At 46.5% G+C, this 18,460-nt stretch overlaps 1 protein-coding gene across 1 annotated transcript in view; it reads left to right on the top strand.

The window, feature by feature from the left end:
- The window catches only part of LOC119382911 (dachshund homolog 2), a 254,606-nt gene that overhangs the window by 180,679 nt on the left and 55,467 nt on the right, over positions 1-18,460 (top strand). Inside the window, exons 6-8 of the mRNA XM_037650822.2 lie at positions 7,743-7,831; positions 8,464-8,619; positions 9,957-10,181. Of these exons, the coding sequence (XP_037506750.1) occupies positions 7,743-7,831; positions 8,464-8,619; positions 9,957-10,181 (470 nt within the window). The remainder of the gene's footprint in view (positions 1-7,742; positions 7,832-8,463; positions 8,620-9,956; positions 10,182-18,460) is intronic.

The following is an 18,460-nucleotide window of genomic DNA, read 5'->3' as shown; positions in this document are numbered from 1 at the left end:
TTATCTGACGGCTAAGAGTATGTGAGATAGGGGAGCCAGAAAGGGAGTTATATTCGGGGGCTCCGAATCTCCTTGTCTCGGTAGTCCTGCGTGACATCAAGGAAGCCAGATAGGTGCGCGCTCCACCGCGCATCGCGACGGCGACGTCAGAACCTGCGAATTCTCAAAGCTAGACGCTTTTCTTCCACATTGGCACGGTGGATAAGAAAGCGACTCGGTCCTTCGCACCGAACCATTGCTGGTTGGAGATAAGAACGAAGGAGAACCATTAGGGGACTCGGCTTAGTTTCTTCTCTGCACGCATCGTTTTTTCCTGAAAGCGATACTCTTCGATGTATACAAAGAAGTGCGAGTCCAGACTCCGCGGCACAAACTCCTCGATGAAAGACAGCGCCCCTCGCGATGCTCTTCTTTTTAGCTGACTGCTAAGGTCTTGCCTTACTTAAAACATTATTTCAGCCGTGGGTTCGCGCGCTTGGGTGTGTCTCCAGGCGAAAGAGTCTTTTCTTCGTGCCAGCGAGAAAGAAAACATAAAACCGCTCGAAAGTGGGGCTCGGGTACTTCGATTATGCAAGCGTCACTATAACAGAGGCGCGCGTGTTTGTTTACCGCCACCTCTTTCACCGGCACTCATTTGTTCGCGCTATAGATTTGTCAAGCTCTTGCTTTTCATTTCCCGAACCGTCCGCCCCATTAGGCTCTTCTCCACTCCGGTTTCACAGAGCGCAATCAAATCGAACAGCTAGCTCTTGTTTTCAATTCATTTGTGCCTCTCGAGAAGTGGCGCCCTTCCTCCTCCTCGTGTTCCCGATCGGCATCCTTTTAACCCGTGCTTCCGTCGCTCCTAGTTATCAGCACCGAGTGAATTACTTTACTCTTCTTTTTATCGTTATTACAGACACTGCGTAGCTGTGTGTGCAGTTGTCGTGAACAGGATGCAGTGAAGCTTCGCGCGTCGCGTTCTGCCCGCTGTGTATATACCGTTGTTGCTGTTGCCTGTTTTGTTAATGCTTTGTTTTTTCTTTCGCTTTCATTCCGGCAGGCACACACGCTCGCGCCACGTTGAGTTCTCGTATAGCGGGCCCAAAAACCGATTTATTAATGTCCTCGAGGGACGACGACGCTGTTCCTTTTTTCCTTTTCTTTTCTTTTTCGTGCCTTTGGAGTAATCATAATGCGGTCCCGTTTGTCCTGTCCGTCCCATCCGCTCGCTATACCCAGGGTCGTGTCGGAAGAGCCTTTTGTTTGTCCGCTCGTGCGGAATTGGACAGAGAACCATAGGAGGAGCGGGCATGGGATAAGAAAGAAGAGGTTGCCGAGGAAGGGGGAGGGGGAGTGGAGAGGGGGTTGACACTCTAATTACTCTCACGCACCAAGTGGTGTCGCTAGGACGAAATGAAAAATTTTCGAAGCGAGAGAGCGTCTGTGACGAACGATCACGTTTGTTCTTCAAAGTAAGGAAGCTCATAGTGTGTGTGTGAGAGAAAGAGAGAGAGAGAGAGAGAGAGAAAGTTGCAGGCGAAAGCTCGATTTGAGCAAATAAGCCCCTCAGTCTGACAGTTCTTTATCGCCTGCCGGTGTTACCTCTTTTTTGGAGCGCTGAAATCGCCGCGCGCGGCGTCTGTTTGTGACTTATTCTGTGTATATCGCGTATACTGCCCGTTTCTTTGCTAATTAGCCAGAATTAATGAAATGTACAAGTTCTCCGTCGAGGGAAGTAATGATATCGCGACAATAGCCTTCCAATAAGCTGATAGTAATTAAGCGTGCGTGTAATTTAGTAAAATCTAGATGCGAGTTTTCAAGGGTGAGAAAAAGTTTGTGTTGAATGCTACACTTTCTCATTTTTGAAAAACGAAGCTTTTTAAAACAAAAAGAGGAAAAGAAACGTGTGCGTTGTTGGCACTCAGAACAAACATGCTAGTAAGGTCAACGTAACTTAAACGCAAGCAAGATGAGGCGTACTATGATGCTTGTGACGTGAATAATTTGTGCGTTCGTATGAAAGCGAAAGATACGAAGTGTTGGCGTCTTCTTCTCCGTAGCTTCGAAATATGGGAATTCTAGCAACTAAATGGCCCGTAAAACGTAAATGAACGTAAAAAAAAAAGAACAGCGCAAAATAAGTACCAAGACACCCTAAGGACGAAATGCACGTACTCACAAGGAACAGAGCAGCAGCTGGAACAGAGAGAAGAAAAATAATCGCTTGCAGAGATATAGGTACAAGACGCTATAATGCAATCCGCGCTCACTATGCAATCCATTGTGTTCGCCAATCACCTTCAAAGATTGTATTTAAAAAATAAAAAGAAACACCGAAATGGACAGTTTTTGAGCATTTAGAACACGTACTGTACTGTTCGGAGAGAATTAGCGAGGACTCCGTTCAGTGGATATTCTCACGTGGCTTTAACAACTAATATCCCTTTCAGAGTCTGAAGATGCTTTCTGCAATGAGAAAGGATGCCTGAAAGATCTAAAACAAACGGGAAAATATCCCTCGTAACAGATCATGTACTTAGTACGATACGGTAGTTAGTCGTCACGATGACTCAAACTGAACCGTAAGCCAGAGGTCCCGTGACGTTTGTCAATACGTTTTATCGTACGCACACCTCTCAAAACCAATATCCTCTTTAACACACCCACAGAAAAAGGTCTATGTACTATGTCTATTCGTAGGAGCATAGGCCAGGTGATGGTGATGGCGGCCACAATAATGCGTGGGGGATGTAAAGCTCTGAGAAAACAAGCGTAATAACGCCTTATTGTTATACGTGTGTAAGGTTTATGCGCTTGTATGCATGCGTATACTATTATAAAGCTACGTATAAAATTACAGGCAGCTTCCCCGCAATGCAGACTAAGCCTACGTAACCTACTTCACTTCATACTTTTGCGAAGTTAAAACATTAAGCGGAAACTCCACACAAGTACTTAGTGGATAGCTGCAATCCTACGTAAAAATGACTGGCTGACCTTTTTTTTTTTTTGTCTCATACGTTGTTGAGCATGACTATTGTATATACTATACACCTGTGAGCGCGCACTGATGATGCAACACCCTCACGCGGCCTCTATACACTGACTTGTTCTTGCTGTCATGTTTCACAACGCCTAATGCTTCACCTAATCCTTGATGGTTTCATAACGGTTAACATTCAAAGGCTGTAGGTCGCTATAAGGAAGCACAATGCAAAGCAAATTAGCGTTGTACAAAGAAAAGTTGAGGAAATAACAAAGAATAGGGCTTTGTTGGTTAGTCGGCGCTCTAAAAGGTTATAGCGGGGATAGAGCATTACAAATAATAATAGGGAAGCAGATACTGCATTTATAAGTGTGTGTGAGGAAGAGAGACGTTCATTTTGACGGAAGCGCTGAAACGGATGACTATATAACGTGATCGCATACAAAGCGTAAAGCATGCAGCGTGGTATACAGGATGCTAAATTAAGTAGGAAGTCGGTTATTATAAGGATTAACCTTGGGTAAAAGGAATAAAAAAAACCAGTTTTTTTTTTGCTTCCGCTCGAAATTGTATTCAAATAGTGGGTACGCAACCGTAAGTGCGCGCGTATAATAATTAAAAACCAGAAGAAACGAGACTGTTAGGCAAAAACAAAAAAAAAACACGAAAATACGGTAGAAGGAAGAACTGAGGAGGACGGCGGATTAACAAATCGCACGCTTGTTTTAATGCTAACGTTTTATTTAATTTTTTTTTTCTGGTTGCCACAGTGCAATCTTATTTTGCTTCTTCAGGCTCGCCGCTTTTTTGTTTTCTTCCGGGAAGTTTCGCTTTGACGCGCCGACGTCCTCTGAAAGATACGTACGCAATTACGCGACAACAAAAGGGCCAGCTCACACTGCAAACAATCCACTGTCAAAAAAAAAAAAGAAGAAAAAAGCCCGAGGATTGTAAAACAAAAAGGACAACTGCGAGAGTCCCGGACAAAGGGATCTTTCCGACACCTCCCAAAACAATGGCATTAAGTGCATCACAGCGTAAATCTGAATCTGTCATAGCTGTCTCATTTTCCTGTTTTTTTTTTCTTTTTTCTTTTTTGTTACTTAATATCGTGCCTCGATTCGTTCATTTATGTGCTCTTTCCTTGCTCGGGCGTTAAGCTGTCGCGAGTGCTTGCGCGTCTCTCCATATGATATTATTTCTTTTTCTTACCAATGTTAACATTTTTGTTTTTTCTGTCTCGGCTTGGAATCTAAAGCGAGACGCAACAGAATGCTCGGATGTCTGAATGCTAGATTTGCTCGGCTGTCCATTAGGCTTTGCCCCTCACATATGCCGTGAGATCCCTGTTAGCTTAGCGTCATCCAATGAGCTGCTACGCTGGAAGTTTCATGGAGGGACATTTATTACGGTAGAAAAGCTGAGAGGTCGGGCATGGGAAGTCTGGTTTGTTGTGAACGGCGGTGCTGAAAAACAAATAACTTAATTGGGATAACAGAGGTCGCTGTCGGACTCCTGTCTGCGGCATGTCACTACGGAATGGGAACGGTGACAGCTCTACGTTGGGCAAGACGTGTGGTGTGGAAACGTCAGCGTTTTAAACGCGATAAGCCGGCTTGGCTTTGTCTTGCGTGAACTAAATGGGGGCGTCATTGGATCGGTTAACGTGGCGCACGATGCACCGTCGCGATGTCTTGTTGTCTGGTTCTTCGTGCTGTATGACAACTGTGAAAACAGACCTTGGGATTTTTAACGAGCTCAATGAATTCGGAAGGTATCGTGCATATTAATGTGCGTGTGTGGCGAAGGTACAAAATAGCGAGAGAGATAGAGAGAGAAATGAGAAAAGACAGATACGCCAATAGCAGTCCTTCTTAAATTGAAACAAACCTTCTTGTCTAGTCTGATAAACGTAGTAGGTAATTCGAATATATTACATTGTGCTGCGCTTATATTGTTTACTACTACTACTATATTGCATTACTATTCCAGTCAATTTTTGTCGCTTAAAGTAATATACTCTTGGTGTTTTGCGTCCCAAAACCACGATATGATCACGAGCGACGCCGTGGTGGACGGCTCCGGAAATTTGGACCATCTATGGTTCTTTAACATGCACCTAAATCCAAGCGCACGGGCCTCTAGCATATCCCCTCCATCGAAATACGGACACCGTGGCCGGAATTCGATCCCGCGACCTTCGGGTCAGCCGTCGAGCACCGTAAGCACTAGACCACCGTGGCGGGTAATTTTTGTCGCGTACCACCTGTTTAAGTCGCACGGATCTTCATAGCGCTATCTTTATTCAGTGCTCAGACAAGGAATCGCTTCGAGCAATCTTTTTTCTTGCGTTGGTTAAAGGTGGGTCCAAGTAGATGAAATTCATTTCGGATGAATGCGAACAGCCGAGATTAAATCACAGTTCGCACTCAAAGTTAGTTCTCTTACCTTTGTTTCGACTAAAAGAAACGTTTTTCGTTTTGTTATTTTATAAATTATTCACGAAGTCCGATGTAACTGAAGCCACCTGCACAACGCGTTTTAATTTTTTCTAATAAAATGAATTCAGAAAGTTAAGGGGCCGTTATTGCAGATTATCATAACAAAAGAAATCTCATCTGCTACGCGAGAGTTCCGATATAGTGCGGTATCAATAGCCTCACGCGAATGCAGCGATCCTACATATTGGTGGTAAGCCTGATTAAAAACGCCCAGCTTGGGAAAGCCGCAAATGGAAGAGTGGGCGGCCTGAGTTCTTGGAAATGAAGTGCTCTTCAGACTTTTCACCAGAGAAAGTTTTATTGTGCGCACTCTTTGTAATTGAACGCTACAGGAAGAAAAGAAGCTGGAAGCTCATAGGAAAAAAAAAATAAGTTGTGAAGATATGTTTTCCACGTCACGTCATAAAACCGGAGCGGCAATACACGAAAAAAAGAAAAAAAAGAGAGAGAGAGGTTGGGCTGAGAAAGCGATAAAAAAAAATTCTTATCGCGGTTGATTCCCGGGACAAATATGCAGATTGGATCACGGAAAAAAATCTGGGCCTCTCCGATACGCATCGGCTGGCAGGGTCCGATTTTCATCATTTTCTGTTGTATTCTTAATTACGCGCCTTCTTTGCTTTTGTTTTTGACAGCACCTCTCTATATATTATATATGTATATATAATATTTTTTTTGGTTTCTAAGAACAAAAGACTCGTTTGCCATCGTGTCCGCGATGGGCTTTTCTCGGCTTTCGGTTCATTCCGGTTTGAATTAAAATGGAAATGACGCGTGGGGGGCCATCACCGTACGGCCTCTGCATTCCTATACCTTTGAGGAGCGCTTCAGGTCCAATTTTTCATCAATCTAGCGCGCGCTCTTGTTTCACCCGCGCTCCCTATATAACACGGCATTGCTAATACCCCCAAAGTCCATGGAGCTTACAAAGGGAGGGGGGAGGGGGGGGGGGGGGTAGCAAAACGTGCCGGTGGGCTAAGGAGCGTCCAGAGCGTGCTTTTACTGAATTCAGAACGCGTATTCTGAGGGTTGGTCAGGGGCTACTCTGCGGGTGCATAACATTTTCTCAGCTATAATTTCGTTCAGTTTAACGTGCAAGCTTTTGCGCGCGCCGGTAACGTTCGAGGATTCTTTATAAACGGTCGCTTCGTAAAAGACACACACTATATACACTTCCGTCAAATGTTAGCTGGTTTCCACGGAGAAGAGATATCATGATGTTGGTACCTCGTGTCGGTACTGTGAACGCAATCTATGAAAACCGTTTTTCTGTTGTTGTTGTTGTTGTTGTTGTTGCTGTTGTTGTTGTCATTGGTACTGAACGGTGACTTAAATAAGGCACCGAAGCTAGCGAAGTGTAAAAAGAAACAATAAACATACCTTTTTCTTTTAGGAATACGTTTTTATTCTGGTCGGCGCTGCGTGTTTCTTCGTCCTAGCGAAGCGTAGCCGCTGAGTAGAATTTCGCTGGCATGACCATGCGAAACTCCCGTTATTCTGTCATTTTTACTCTGGCGAGCATTAGCACCGCCGTGAGTTGTGAGGTATAATTATCCATGCTGCTGCGGCTATAGACGGATCACACTTTCTTGCTGTGTTAATGGGAGCTTACCGCCCTAGCTGAAGGGACCACTTATTGCGAGAGCAGCTTGGGCTTGTTGGTATACATAACGACACAGCAGTATAGTACAAAAAAAAAAACTCACAGGGTCCCTTATGCATTCGACTAATACGACTCGAAGGCGAAAGTTATCTTCTTTTTTTTCACAGTCGATGTATTGATCCTCCCTCGGCCCCTTCCGAAAGCTTTCCGCACCTAACGTGGTTTTCTTGGACATTGCAAGCTTTCTGCCCCTCGCCTGGTTTTGCATTGTCTCCGTGATCGGCCCACCTTTGAGCAAGCGACGATGTCATGTCGTGACGTCATCACGACGTCATGGTGACGTCACTATGACGTCGCGCATTTTGGCGATCTGTGGCGTCATGATTACGTCACATGGTGGCGTCTTCACGGGATGATGTTTTTTTTTTTTTTCGCATCACTAGTGTTGACGCAGCCGATGCCCGCCGACGCGGCGGTCAATTTTCGCGTCTGATGAAGCATCTAAGGTTTTAGCCTTAATATAAGACAACGAAAAAAAAAAAGAGTTGGGAGAACACTTGTGTCGCCTGTTCTGCGCGCGTCTAATTTTGCGCCTTTGCTCTGTCCACTTAGAGCGCTCGGTGTGTTTGGATCCCTATAGCTACATCCCTTATTTTATTTCCTGCAGGTTGCGAGACGACGGCGGCAGCGTTAGGGACCGGAACTTTTCGTCCTACGATGGAAGCCGGCTCAAGGATTCGGCCGCTTTTGTCAATGGTGAGGACTGCCTCGTGCTTCTTTGAATCAACACCGGTTATACGAGTCTCCTCTCGAGAGAAATCTCTGTACAGATACGTACCTACTTGTGTTAGATTATGTATAGGGCCCACTGGCGTAGCCAGGGGGAGGGGGGGAGGGTTCAAACCCCCTTCTCTCCGCACGAAATTTTTCAATTTTGCATGTGTATATATACACACGCACCCACAAACGCACTCACGAACATGGATAACGTATAGTGGAACCCCCCACCCTTTCCCCCGAAAAAATTTTCTGGCTACGTTACTGATAGAACTGCACAAATGGTATAGACCGGCATATAAAGTCTACATCTGCGAAGCTCTCTTCTCCTTGTTTATTGTTTCCATAACAATATTGCAGGAAGCTAAGAAATAAAAAAAAAAGCGGCCGGAGCGGCTTGATGGAACCTAACACCCAACACTGTGAATTTACGAGCGAATAAAAAAAGGCATATATCTCGTAATAAGCATCGGAGGCCAGAAGAAATGCTGTAGTGAAGCACACCCCCCAAAACATTAGCTATATTTTCTTTTCCACCCCTGTTGAGTGCTTCCCAACGTGAAGCTTTTCGCGCGGCCAAAATTATATATTAGCGGCAACGTCGACCGCAGGCGGCCTTCCGGTGTCGGAGTCCAACGGACACGGGCCTCCGGTGCTGAACCTGTCGCAACACGGCCATCGCAACAGCGCGACACGGGACTACCACGACGGCGCGGCCGCCGACGCCGAAGACGACACCGAAGACGACACGGACGACAGGGACCCAGGTGCGTCTTGCTCTCTCCCCATCTGCAAAAAAAAATAATAAAATAATAATAATAATAATAATTGTTTAAGCGCATGTCTGCGACGTCTTAGCAGGTACAGGACTACATCAAGAACATCGTCATGATATTAAGAGCAAATCGATAAACGGCAGTGATTATTTCCGAACAGGATCATTAGCTAATGATGCGCGATATTCCCAATCTTAATCCCGTGCATGCAGAAGTTTGCATGACGACCGTCCGAAAGTTCGACAAGGCTCTTAGCTGCTTTCCGCGGTATCCACACGCGCTGCCAAAGTTAAGGTGCGCTCGTAGTCATTCTATGGCTTCATGGTGCTTTCCAAAAAAACCAGGTTACCAGATGATTTTTAAAAGACACGCGGTATTGTACACACGGGGGGTACTGACAATCTGCCATGTTTTACTTCAATACATGTTGCCAGTTACAAATAAAATCAGCATGAAAGAAATTTAGCCGGTTCCGTGCGACTTCGCCGGATGCGCGACCTCGTCGCGTTCCCCAGGACCAAATGAAGTCGTTTTCAGTTCAATTCACCTCATTAGTGACTGCATTAGTCGCTGCATTAGTCAATGTTGTCATGGTCCTCTTTAAGTTCGTTTACGAGTATACGTATAAGACCAGCGATTCCCAAGCTTGAACGTCAATAAATAATATGTTGGTCAGGCTGAGGGAATGGCATGACAAGCGTGGATGAGTTCTTGATAGCTGATATTAAGCACGTTGAGCTGCGCTGTATGCTTACTTACAGCGAAAACACTGCTTCCTAATCGTTGCGTTTTTTTTTTCTAGTCTCGCGGTGTGAGGCAGCGCGCTATGAGAGATGGTATTTATTGCTTGTCGTCATCACTTAGGCAGAGATAAAGCAACCAATTGCCCTTATAGGGTTCCTCAATCGAAAGTCTTCGCCCGCCACTCAACACTCAGTCGGATACTACATATGTTTGCTATACGTAGTGATGATTAGCGATTATACCAGCAGTGCCTTTTTCGCAGCCACTACGCATTAAATACGCATAATCTTTCCTCAAAGATAAAAGTGTTTTATGCATCCCAAACGTCCGATCGAACTAATCGTAAACAGAACAGCATGATCGATGGTATTCACGCAACATTTTCAGCTGTGCGGCTACGTTTCTGCGCATCCAAGCAAAGTAATGTTCGTGTCTTCAATTCTTATTTCTATCTCGCGCATTAGAGTCGCATAGTTTCCTCCCCTACGTGTCTTTTACCATCTATAAAGTGCCAGTGTGCTTAAGCAATCTCTCAATTTTTGCTTTCTTTTTTTTTTTTGCTTCAAAACGCTTTATGCTAACAGAGCTTAGCGGCGCCGAAGGAAGCAGCAGCCCCGAGCTCCACGGCGGTGGAGGGGGCGGTGGAGGCCAGGGAGGGCCTGGCATGGACGAGCGCTACGCCCTCGACGCGGCACTAGGTCTGGGCGCCGTGTCTTCGATCGAGACACTCCTGCGCAACATACAGGGCCTGCTCAAGGTGGCCGCGGACAACGCCAGGCACCAGGACAGGCAGATCAGCATCGAAAAGGGTGAGCCTGGTCGACATATATATATACCCACAAGGACAGGCGAATGTCTTACGAATCTTGCGAAGGAACACAGGGGAAATGCTATATATGGCCCAAAGCATGTAGCATTTCTATTACCAATGAGAGAACGATCCCATAGATATAGCACGACCTGTGGCTCCCTTTCGATAAGCTACAGCTCCCAAAAAGGCGTGTGGTTAGATTTCAGCACACGTTAAAGAAACCGAGATTCTCGGAATAGTTGGGCCCGCAGCCTTACCCACCAGGTGGCGTACTGCGCAAGCACGAAGGCGTCGCTCGAGTGCATGCTCGAACATCAATTGCGAAATTTGATCAAAAGAGCGCGGTCATGAGCGCTATCTCGACAGACATCAGCAGACGACTCGTATACAGTTTTACGTGCTGTGCTCCCACCTTTTACTTCACGTTATGACGTCACACAGCACGAAAACCGCTTCGCTCCCTGGAGTGGCACATTCCCTTACGCCCGTGTTTTGCGGAGTTACGCGAGATCGGATTACTTCGTATAACATTCCAATTTTTGTTGCTGTCGCATTCATTGCTTCACCCTCGCGGCGAAACAGGTTTTTTTTTTTCGTTGTGCCACAGGACAGAAATATATTTTTCGCTTGAATTATGATGACAGAATGTGTTGTGTGACTAATGACGCGCACGTTCGTTGTGCTGAACGGGTCACGTTTCGATTTTTTATTGGCTTGAAGCCGGCAAAACTTTCGTAAGACGGTAACATGCTGCGGTTTTCTCCTCGCGCGGGTTTGTAGCTACCGATATGCGTCCGTCCATACGTGACGCGTCGTGCCTGCCAGATCGCACGTTTCTCGGTGTCCCTGTGGGGGATGAAAGAAAAACGTTGAAAACAAGGAATTAAACGTACAGAGGGCGCAAGCCGCGACCGTCCATCTTTCTTTCCTCTCTTTAGACCCCTCCACTCTGTCTGCGGGATTTAGCACCACGTTTCCGCCAATAAAGCCTCGATTTGCATACTGCATAAAGTGTGTGGGGACACGCTCCACACGCCGAAAGTCCGTGCCTCTTGCTAGCTGAGCCTCGTCTAATGACCGCTCTCCCGCGCGACCTCTTAATTCTCGCGTCACTTCCTTTTTCTTTTTTGTCGTGCCTTCCTTCTTTCTCAGTGCTGTTTTATCCTTCATTCCTTTCAATTACTTTTAATACTTTTCGACCTTCTTGTTCTATGCTCGCTTGACACTCTGCTGGTGGGAATGGCGTACGTGCCGCTTTCTTTTCCGTTTAGAAATTCCGAAAGTGTGCGAGCGGAAAGAGACTGGCAGGAGGATGCCATATTGGAGACCCCCACCCGCTCCAAAAAGAAAAAAAACAGAAATCTTTCTGCTTTCTCTGTCCATCTCACACTGGCCGTCTTTCGAGCGTTCTAGTCCGCTTCCTGACAGCTACGCAGCAACCTCCGCTAAGTCTCATATTTACGTTCTATCGCGTTGGTCTTTCTTTCTTTCTTTCTTTCTTTCTTTCTTTCTTTCTTTCTTTCTTTCTTTCTTTCTTTCTTTCTTTCTTTCTTTCTTTCTTTCTTTCTTTCTTTCTTTCTTTCTTTCTTTCTTTCTTTCTTTCTTTTGTACAATGTTCCATCCCTCGTTCCTGTTTTCATTTTATTTAGTCTTTTTTTTTTCCTCTTCATTTCTTGATGCGGCAGTGTCAAGAAGTCAAAGCACCCATGCAGTGGAGGCCACGGGTGCGCCGGAAATGACGTGGGGCGAATTTACGAGCCACTACGGGGGGTGAATCCGGCGGTGGCCTTCCGGAAATGAAATGGGCTTAGGCCGCTCTCTGTCCCCGCTCCGACCGCTATTTGTCGCGTCACTTCCGGTGTCAATCACTATTTCGGCTCCCCCTTGTTTCGGGACCTCTGTCTCTGCTGCTAGCGTGTGCGTATATATATTATACAGTCCTCCTAAATGCTCTCAATGTCAGGGTGTTTGTGAACAACTGTCACGGTTTCTCTTTGAGTGTGTCCTTATCTTAATGTATGGCTCTTCCTAAGAAAGCTCGACATTTGGTCTGTTCTTCGTCGGGAAGTTCTGATGTTCTTGGTGCCACGGACGCTGTTTTTCTTCTTTTTTTTTTCGCAAAGGTTTGATGTATGTCCAAACTCCTAAAGCTTGTGCTGTTCGGGCATCTGTTGTTGCTTCGAGCACGCTGTGCAGAACTGACAACTTAGCAGACGTAAGAAAAGCGTGTGCATCGGTTATGACGTGGCTGAACCTAAATTGAACCATAATAAAGAATAACTGAATACGCCTGTCGAAATCAAGAATAAATGGGCAGGGCATGTAGCGCGTCGGCCAGATAACCTCTGGTCATTAAGAGTAACAGACCGTATTCCAAGATAAGGCAAGCGCCCGAGGGGGAAGTAGAAAGTTAGGTGCGCAGGTGAGATTAGGAAGTTTGCGGGGAAACGTGGTCGCAGCAAGCACGGGACCCGATTGATTGGCGAAATATGGGAGATGCCTTTGCCTGGACGTAGTCAGTATGATGATGACGATGAACATTCCGCATTTCTGCCGCGCATGGATCATGTACCTTTCTGGCGTCACCTAAGTCCGCAACATTGGAAATTAGTTTCTACGAAGTTCTCGTGCATCTTCAGAATCGCGAAACGTGTACTAAGGTGTGGTAAGAAAGAGCATCACGAGCGAAAATGAATCAAAACATCTTAAGTATCAAAGAAGGAATTCAGCGTTCTATTTTGAATGTGGGCAGACCTCTTTCTTACCCGACCGCTGCCGGCCTTTTCGCTGCCCGACGGGAGACGATGAAGGCCTGCGTTCGATCAGCCGGAACTAACAGTGCGTTTATTTTTTATTTTTTTTTGAAAAGTATGACGCGGTTCCGGCGCGTCTGTTTGTGAGCCGCACCCAGTACGATCACCGCCCAGCTACGGCGGGACATTTCTCGATGGCACGAGATGCGTAACATGACCCTCTCCTGAAACCTCAACTCCCGTTATTCCTGGTCTCCTTTCTTCTTTCTATCCCGGTCCTCTCAAGGCGTATGTACTTTTCTTCCTTCTCTCCTGCTGCCTTACTCTCGCCCAAAGTGGTATACTGACACGACATTTCCGACTTTTCATCCTTATATGATTTGTACGACATTTCGCAACCCGAGAATGAACAGAAGCTCCCTGCTGTAATGTTGCCGAAATTCACGTAGAATCCCGGTATACCAGTTATTCGGATTGTCGAAGTGATCGTATCCTGCAGAAGGCTTTTAGACCGTTAGATTGATCGTAAATAGTGTAATGGAACGGGACAACGGAAAGGAAGACGAAGACACCCTTTTAAAGTGTTAAGACCACGTGACGCACATTATAAAGTATCCCGCACCGGCCTACTTTGCTGTTTCGCAGTGTCGGCGCAGCGACTAGTGTGTGGTCGGTTTTGCAGTATACTGAGCGGCACTTTACAGGGGAGAAGCCGACCAAGTAGGTGCGGCAAACTACAAGCTAACTTGGAAAACTTTTTTGGGGGTAAGAAGGGGTCCATCTTCCCCCTTAAAGTTATATATATCTGCACATAGAAACCCACAACCGTATGGGAGGGAGGAGGGGCAGGGGGGGGGGGGGGTGTTAAACGTTCGCAGGCCGCCAACTCATGTAATCTTATGGCAACGCTGCCTGCGAACTTCTGACCACCCCTCTGCATATACATAGATGTGTCGGTCGCCCCGCCCTCCGGAAATAAAATCCCAGCTGTGCCCCACGAACATCGCGTCTTTCCGCGCACGATCAGGCTTGTTCAATGGTGTATTAAAACTGATGCATTACTGTCGGCATTTAACGTAAAGCCATGCAGACTTTACACTTGTCCATCGCGATCTCCACTGTGAGATCTCTATAGATCTTCAAAAAACCGTGTCGTCTTGGTGTCGCCGCTAACTGCCGTCATCTCTGCGAAAACGGAACAAGTGCGTGCGCGTCGAACGAAAAAGGAACTCCCTGGTCTCTGCACAACCCCTTAATTATTCGGGGCTCGCCTGCAGCTCACCTAAATCCTGACTGATAACCAACAGAGTCACGGGGAAAGGAAGCCCTCTGGGTAATGCAGGAGCAGCGAGAGAACGCGAACATTGATGCCTAAGCATTGTCGAGCCGAGGCGGAAGCAAGAGCTGTACAAGCATGTCTCTCTATGTGAATTGAAGAGAGGCATTACCGCAAAGGGGATTGTGCGGGTGCGTGCCGGAGTAAAAGGAACGACTTTTGTCTCTTGCGCGTGCGCTGTAGTGGAAAGACACACACGAAAGAGGACCTTAGATAGGCATGGACGACACTCAGCTTCGAAATATAATTCCAAGGGCGCCTCGCGGAAGGAGGAAAAGGGTTTTGGGAGGTGTCGGGTTCGTGCCGTTCGCTCTCGTCTTCAAACGAGCTACAGCTTTTCGGATATTGAGCGCCGCAAACAAGATAGCGTGTGGCCGAGGCGCTTGAACTGAGGGCGTACTTTTCTTCTCTTTCAGCCTGTGCAATGGCGAGCGCGTGGTTTACGACTTTTAATAAAGGGGTCCGAGGTTTTCTGCTCTTTCGGGGCGCCTGCTCGTATTTAACGCGACACCCGCCGACCGTCCGGTCGACCGCCTCCGGCTGCAGCAGTGTGACAGGGCTTCGCACTTTGGAGAGGGTCGCCGTGGAGAGTGAGAGAGACTGCGCGCGAGGCCGTGCTCCTCGTCTTCTTTTATGGGCTGCACGCGCTGTCATTTTTCTTCGGGGAGACGCGCGGGCTCGCCACTCGAGATTTGCCTGATGAGGGTGGCTTCGCGCGCTCGTTATAAGCAGCAAGCGGAAAAGCGTCGCCGCCGGTGTGCGGTCACACAGGGCTCGGAAGAGAGCCCTTCATTTTGTTCCTTCTCTCGTTGAGGCCTGCAGACCTCTCGTGCAGTGCTTCTCAAGTATTAAAGAAGAAGAGAGTTTCGTCGTTGTTGGGAGCGTTGCTTGAGTTTCGCTCGTCGCGCTTGACGCATGCCTCCTTCTTAGGGGCATCAGATTTCTATCGGTCTCCGCAGCAGGTCGTCAATTTTGAACTTGAACCGAGGGCGTAAACCCGGAAGGGCGTTTCCACACTTGCGTATAACGTGTCTGTTCGGCTTCCGTACTGCGGCACAGAAGTTTTACTTAGACACGGTGTTTTCTTTTGGCATGAACGTAATTGAAAAGCAAGGGATTCTGAGAGGTTGTAAGAAAAGATAATAAGGTAGATACATCGCCACTATTACAATGAATGCTACGTTCCGTGGTGAGTTGACGTGGCGAAGAATTAAAGCAGAATTCAAGAGCTTAGTTGTATACCGCGCCTTGTCAGGCAGAAGTAATCTTTGGTTTTGTTGATTGCGTCGACTGCATTCCTGTTGACGTTAACATGTCATAATTAGAGACCGGATTTTAGGCAAATGCCTATTTTGTTCCTTGCGCTCCTATCGCGCCACTTCGATATATGAGCATGAATTAGAGGTTCCAACGTGCTTTTATAGTGTTTTTATAGTGCCTATAAATGCCTATTTTTGGCGTTTGTGCCTAAATGCTCACAAATGCCTATAAATGCCTATTTTCAAAATTGGCCCTTGTATTAACACTATTTAGCTTCAAGTTGCGCTCCCGGGAGCAGTTTGAGACCGTTATTCATGCTACCGCGCAACACTGACTGCCCTGTAGTTCAACCAACTCCCGGAAACAACTGCTAGCAGCCGTGGGACACGCACATTCGCCGCCGCAGAGACATGGCGTGCGCGGTTCGCGAATGCGAGACCGTGGAGCAGAAAGGAGAGTGAAGAGCAAAAAAAGAAAGGAAAATATGATTTGCACGCGGCTTCTGTTTTTGTAAGTTAACTTGTAACGTGTTCACTGCATCAGCGTAGCCAGAAAGTCTTTTTCGAAAGGGGGGGGGGGGGGGTTCAACCATACTCTATGTATGTTCCTGAGTGCGCTTGTATGCATGCGTGCATATATACGCATGCAAAACTGAAAAGTTTCGGAGGGGGGGGGGGGTTTGAACCCCCTCTCCCCCCTGGCTACTCCAGTGATTCACTGGCAGGGGAGAAATTTGCTCTACGCGATTCCACCCGGACAATAGGAGGAATCCCTCCCTTCTGGTATTTTAGCGATCTGGCTATCTGCTCGTGCTCTGCCCTTCTCAGTCATGCCGAGAAGACACCCAGGAGTGTGTTGATTCGACAGTGGAATCTTGACTCACCGTGCAGAACACGAGAGAGACCGTGTTCTGCGAACCGTGCGGGACAAAGCACATTGCACGGCTATGTTCAACTGTTTAACTCCTTTGTGCCATCTTAAGCAATAACATTTTTGTTTTCCTTTCGTAGATAGAGCTCGCGCACGTCTTCATTTCAAATTATTTGCATTTATGTGAAAATTTACTGTGCCTATATTTACTATTTTGGAAGCCTAAAACGTTGTTTTGCCTGCCTATTTTTGGCGCCTAAAACGAGCTTTTTTAGTGCCTAAAAATCCGGCCTCTAGTCATAATCAACGTTAACAAATTAAGTCTCTCTCTCTGCATCCTCTTTCCAACCCCAATTTCCCCGTCCCAGTGCGGGGTAGCAAACCGGATGCAAGTAATACATGGTTAACCTCCCAACCTTTCTTTCATCTCTATCTCTCTTAAGTCAGAAACGCGAAGCGACAGTTTCGTATAAGTCTGTTTTGCACGGGCACTACCAAGGGCTTAATGCTCCTAAAATACTGACGACAGCAGTATTTAGCTACATTTTCGCTTAAAATCGCGTTCGAAAGCGACACGATATGGGGCAACTTATGCCAAGCCGTCGGGTTTACGCATTGCAATTTTTGTGGACATATAGTAAACAGCTTTAGTGAAGTGTATCAGAAACACTTCCTACGCAACAGTAAAGGCTTCAACAAGGTTGAAATCTGGGCGATTTCGCGACTGATCATCATACCACACCTAGCGAGTGTCGTCTTGTTTCTCCCTCTTGTCCTCCTTCGCTACTTGCCCTCTACGGTATGATGAACAGTAAGCTTGTTGTCACCTCGCAGGAATGACGTCAGACGTAATTTGAGGTGATTTTACGAGCGCACTTTACTTTCCAGCTGCTCGGTTTCAGTGTTGAAATTTCAAGATCAACGATACGGGATAATTAAAACTATAATTAGCACATTTTGAATTAGCTGCAAGGACAATCATACTATCATTTTTAATTTAGAAAAAAAGGAATGAAGGCACACTCGCCCACATATACGTGGGGAACATTTTGAAATGATTAATTTGAGTATGGGGAACAATGTGAAAATTTGACAGCACTTTAATAATTGTAATGTGACATATGACAGAGAAACAAATATCAATAGCAGGAAAGAGTAATATAAAACAGCCCATAAGAAGAGTGAAATAGCCTTTTCGTTACAGACAGGTGCTTTCCGCGATGGAAACTTATTCGACTACATACATACGTTTCAGAGCCTCCACAGCAAGCAAGGATTATGCACGTATACATTGCTCAGAAACAACGCAATTAGCCCTCAGTTTTTCCGCGAATGGTCTAAATAATCACCCACATGTTGTACAGAGGGAGGCGCGCCCTCTTAATTCACTTAGCACTCGGTCTCGTCGAATCCTTCGCTATGTGTATATACATGCCGCGGCTGTCACCGCTACCCACCAAGAAAGAAAGAAAAAATACAGTAATAAGGTCAGTGACTTTCCCTGCGAAGAAATAATCCTCGCTCACGCAAGACGGGTTTCGCTGATGCACGAAAAGGATCGCGCCCGTTCGAATCTCGAGACCCGTGCATTGCTCCGCGAAGCGGAAAAGTCCCGACAGTCGTCTCTTACTTTCTTTTCTTCGTTCTGTCTTCTCTAGCTCACCCTTCACGTGTCTATTAACGTTTGTTCATCGGCCTCTCAGTGGCTTTCTCGATTCCCCTTATCCCCTATCCTCTTCGCTGTACCTTCAAGAGAACTACCTGCGTTCCGCTTCGTTCGTTCGTAATTTCGTTAAAAGCGAAAGCTAGCCACCCTCTCCTCATTTGGCCTCTCGCGTGAATCTTTTATTCCTTTCTTTTTTTTTATTTTCTGCCTGTTTTGCTATCACCCTCGACACACCGCAACCCAGCTTCACAGTGTTTAATTCTTTCCGGAGAAACTGCAATCAAAACGTGGAATGATCGCCCGATCGGGACTTAACTAAATTTCTGACCTCGCTGGCACGGCTCCGCAGATGAAATCAAACACTCGCCTTTTTCCTCCCCTCACCTCCTTCT

The sequence above is a fragment of the Rhipicephalus sanguineus genome, chromosome 2, assembly GCF_013339695.2.
Source record: "Rhipicephalus sanguineus isolate Rsan-2018 chromosome 2, BIME_Rsan_1.4, whole genome shotgun sequence".
NCBI classification, from domain to species: domain Eukaryota; kingdom Metazoa; phylum Arthropoda; class Arachnida; order Ixodida; family Ixodidae; genus Rhipicephalus; species Rhipicephalus sanguineus.
The sequence above is the reverse complement of the archived record's forward strand: the minus strand, read 5'-3'. Positions and strand labels throughout refer to the sequence as shown.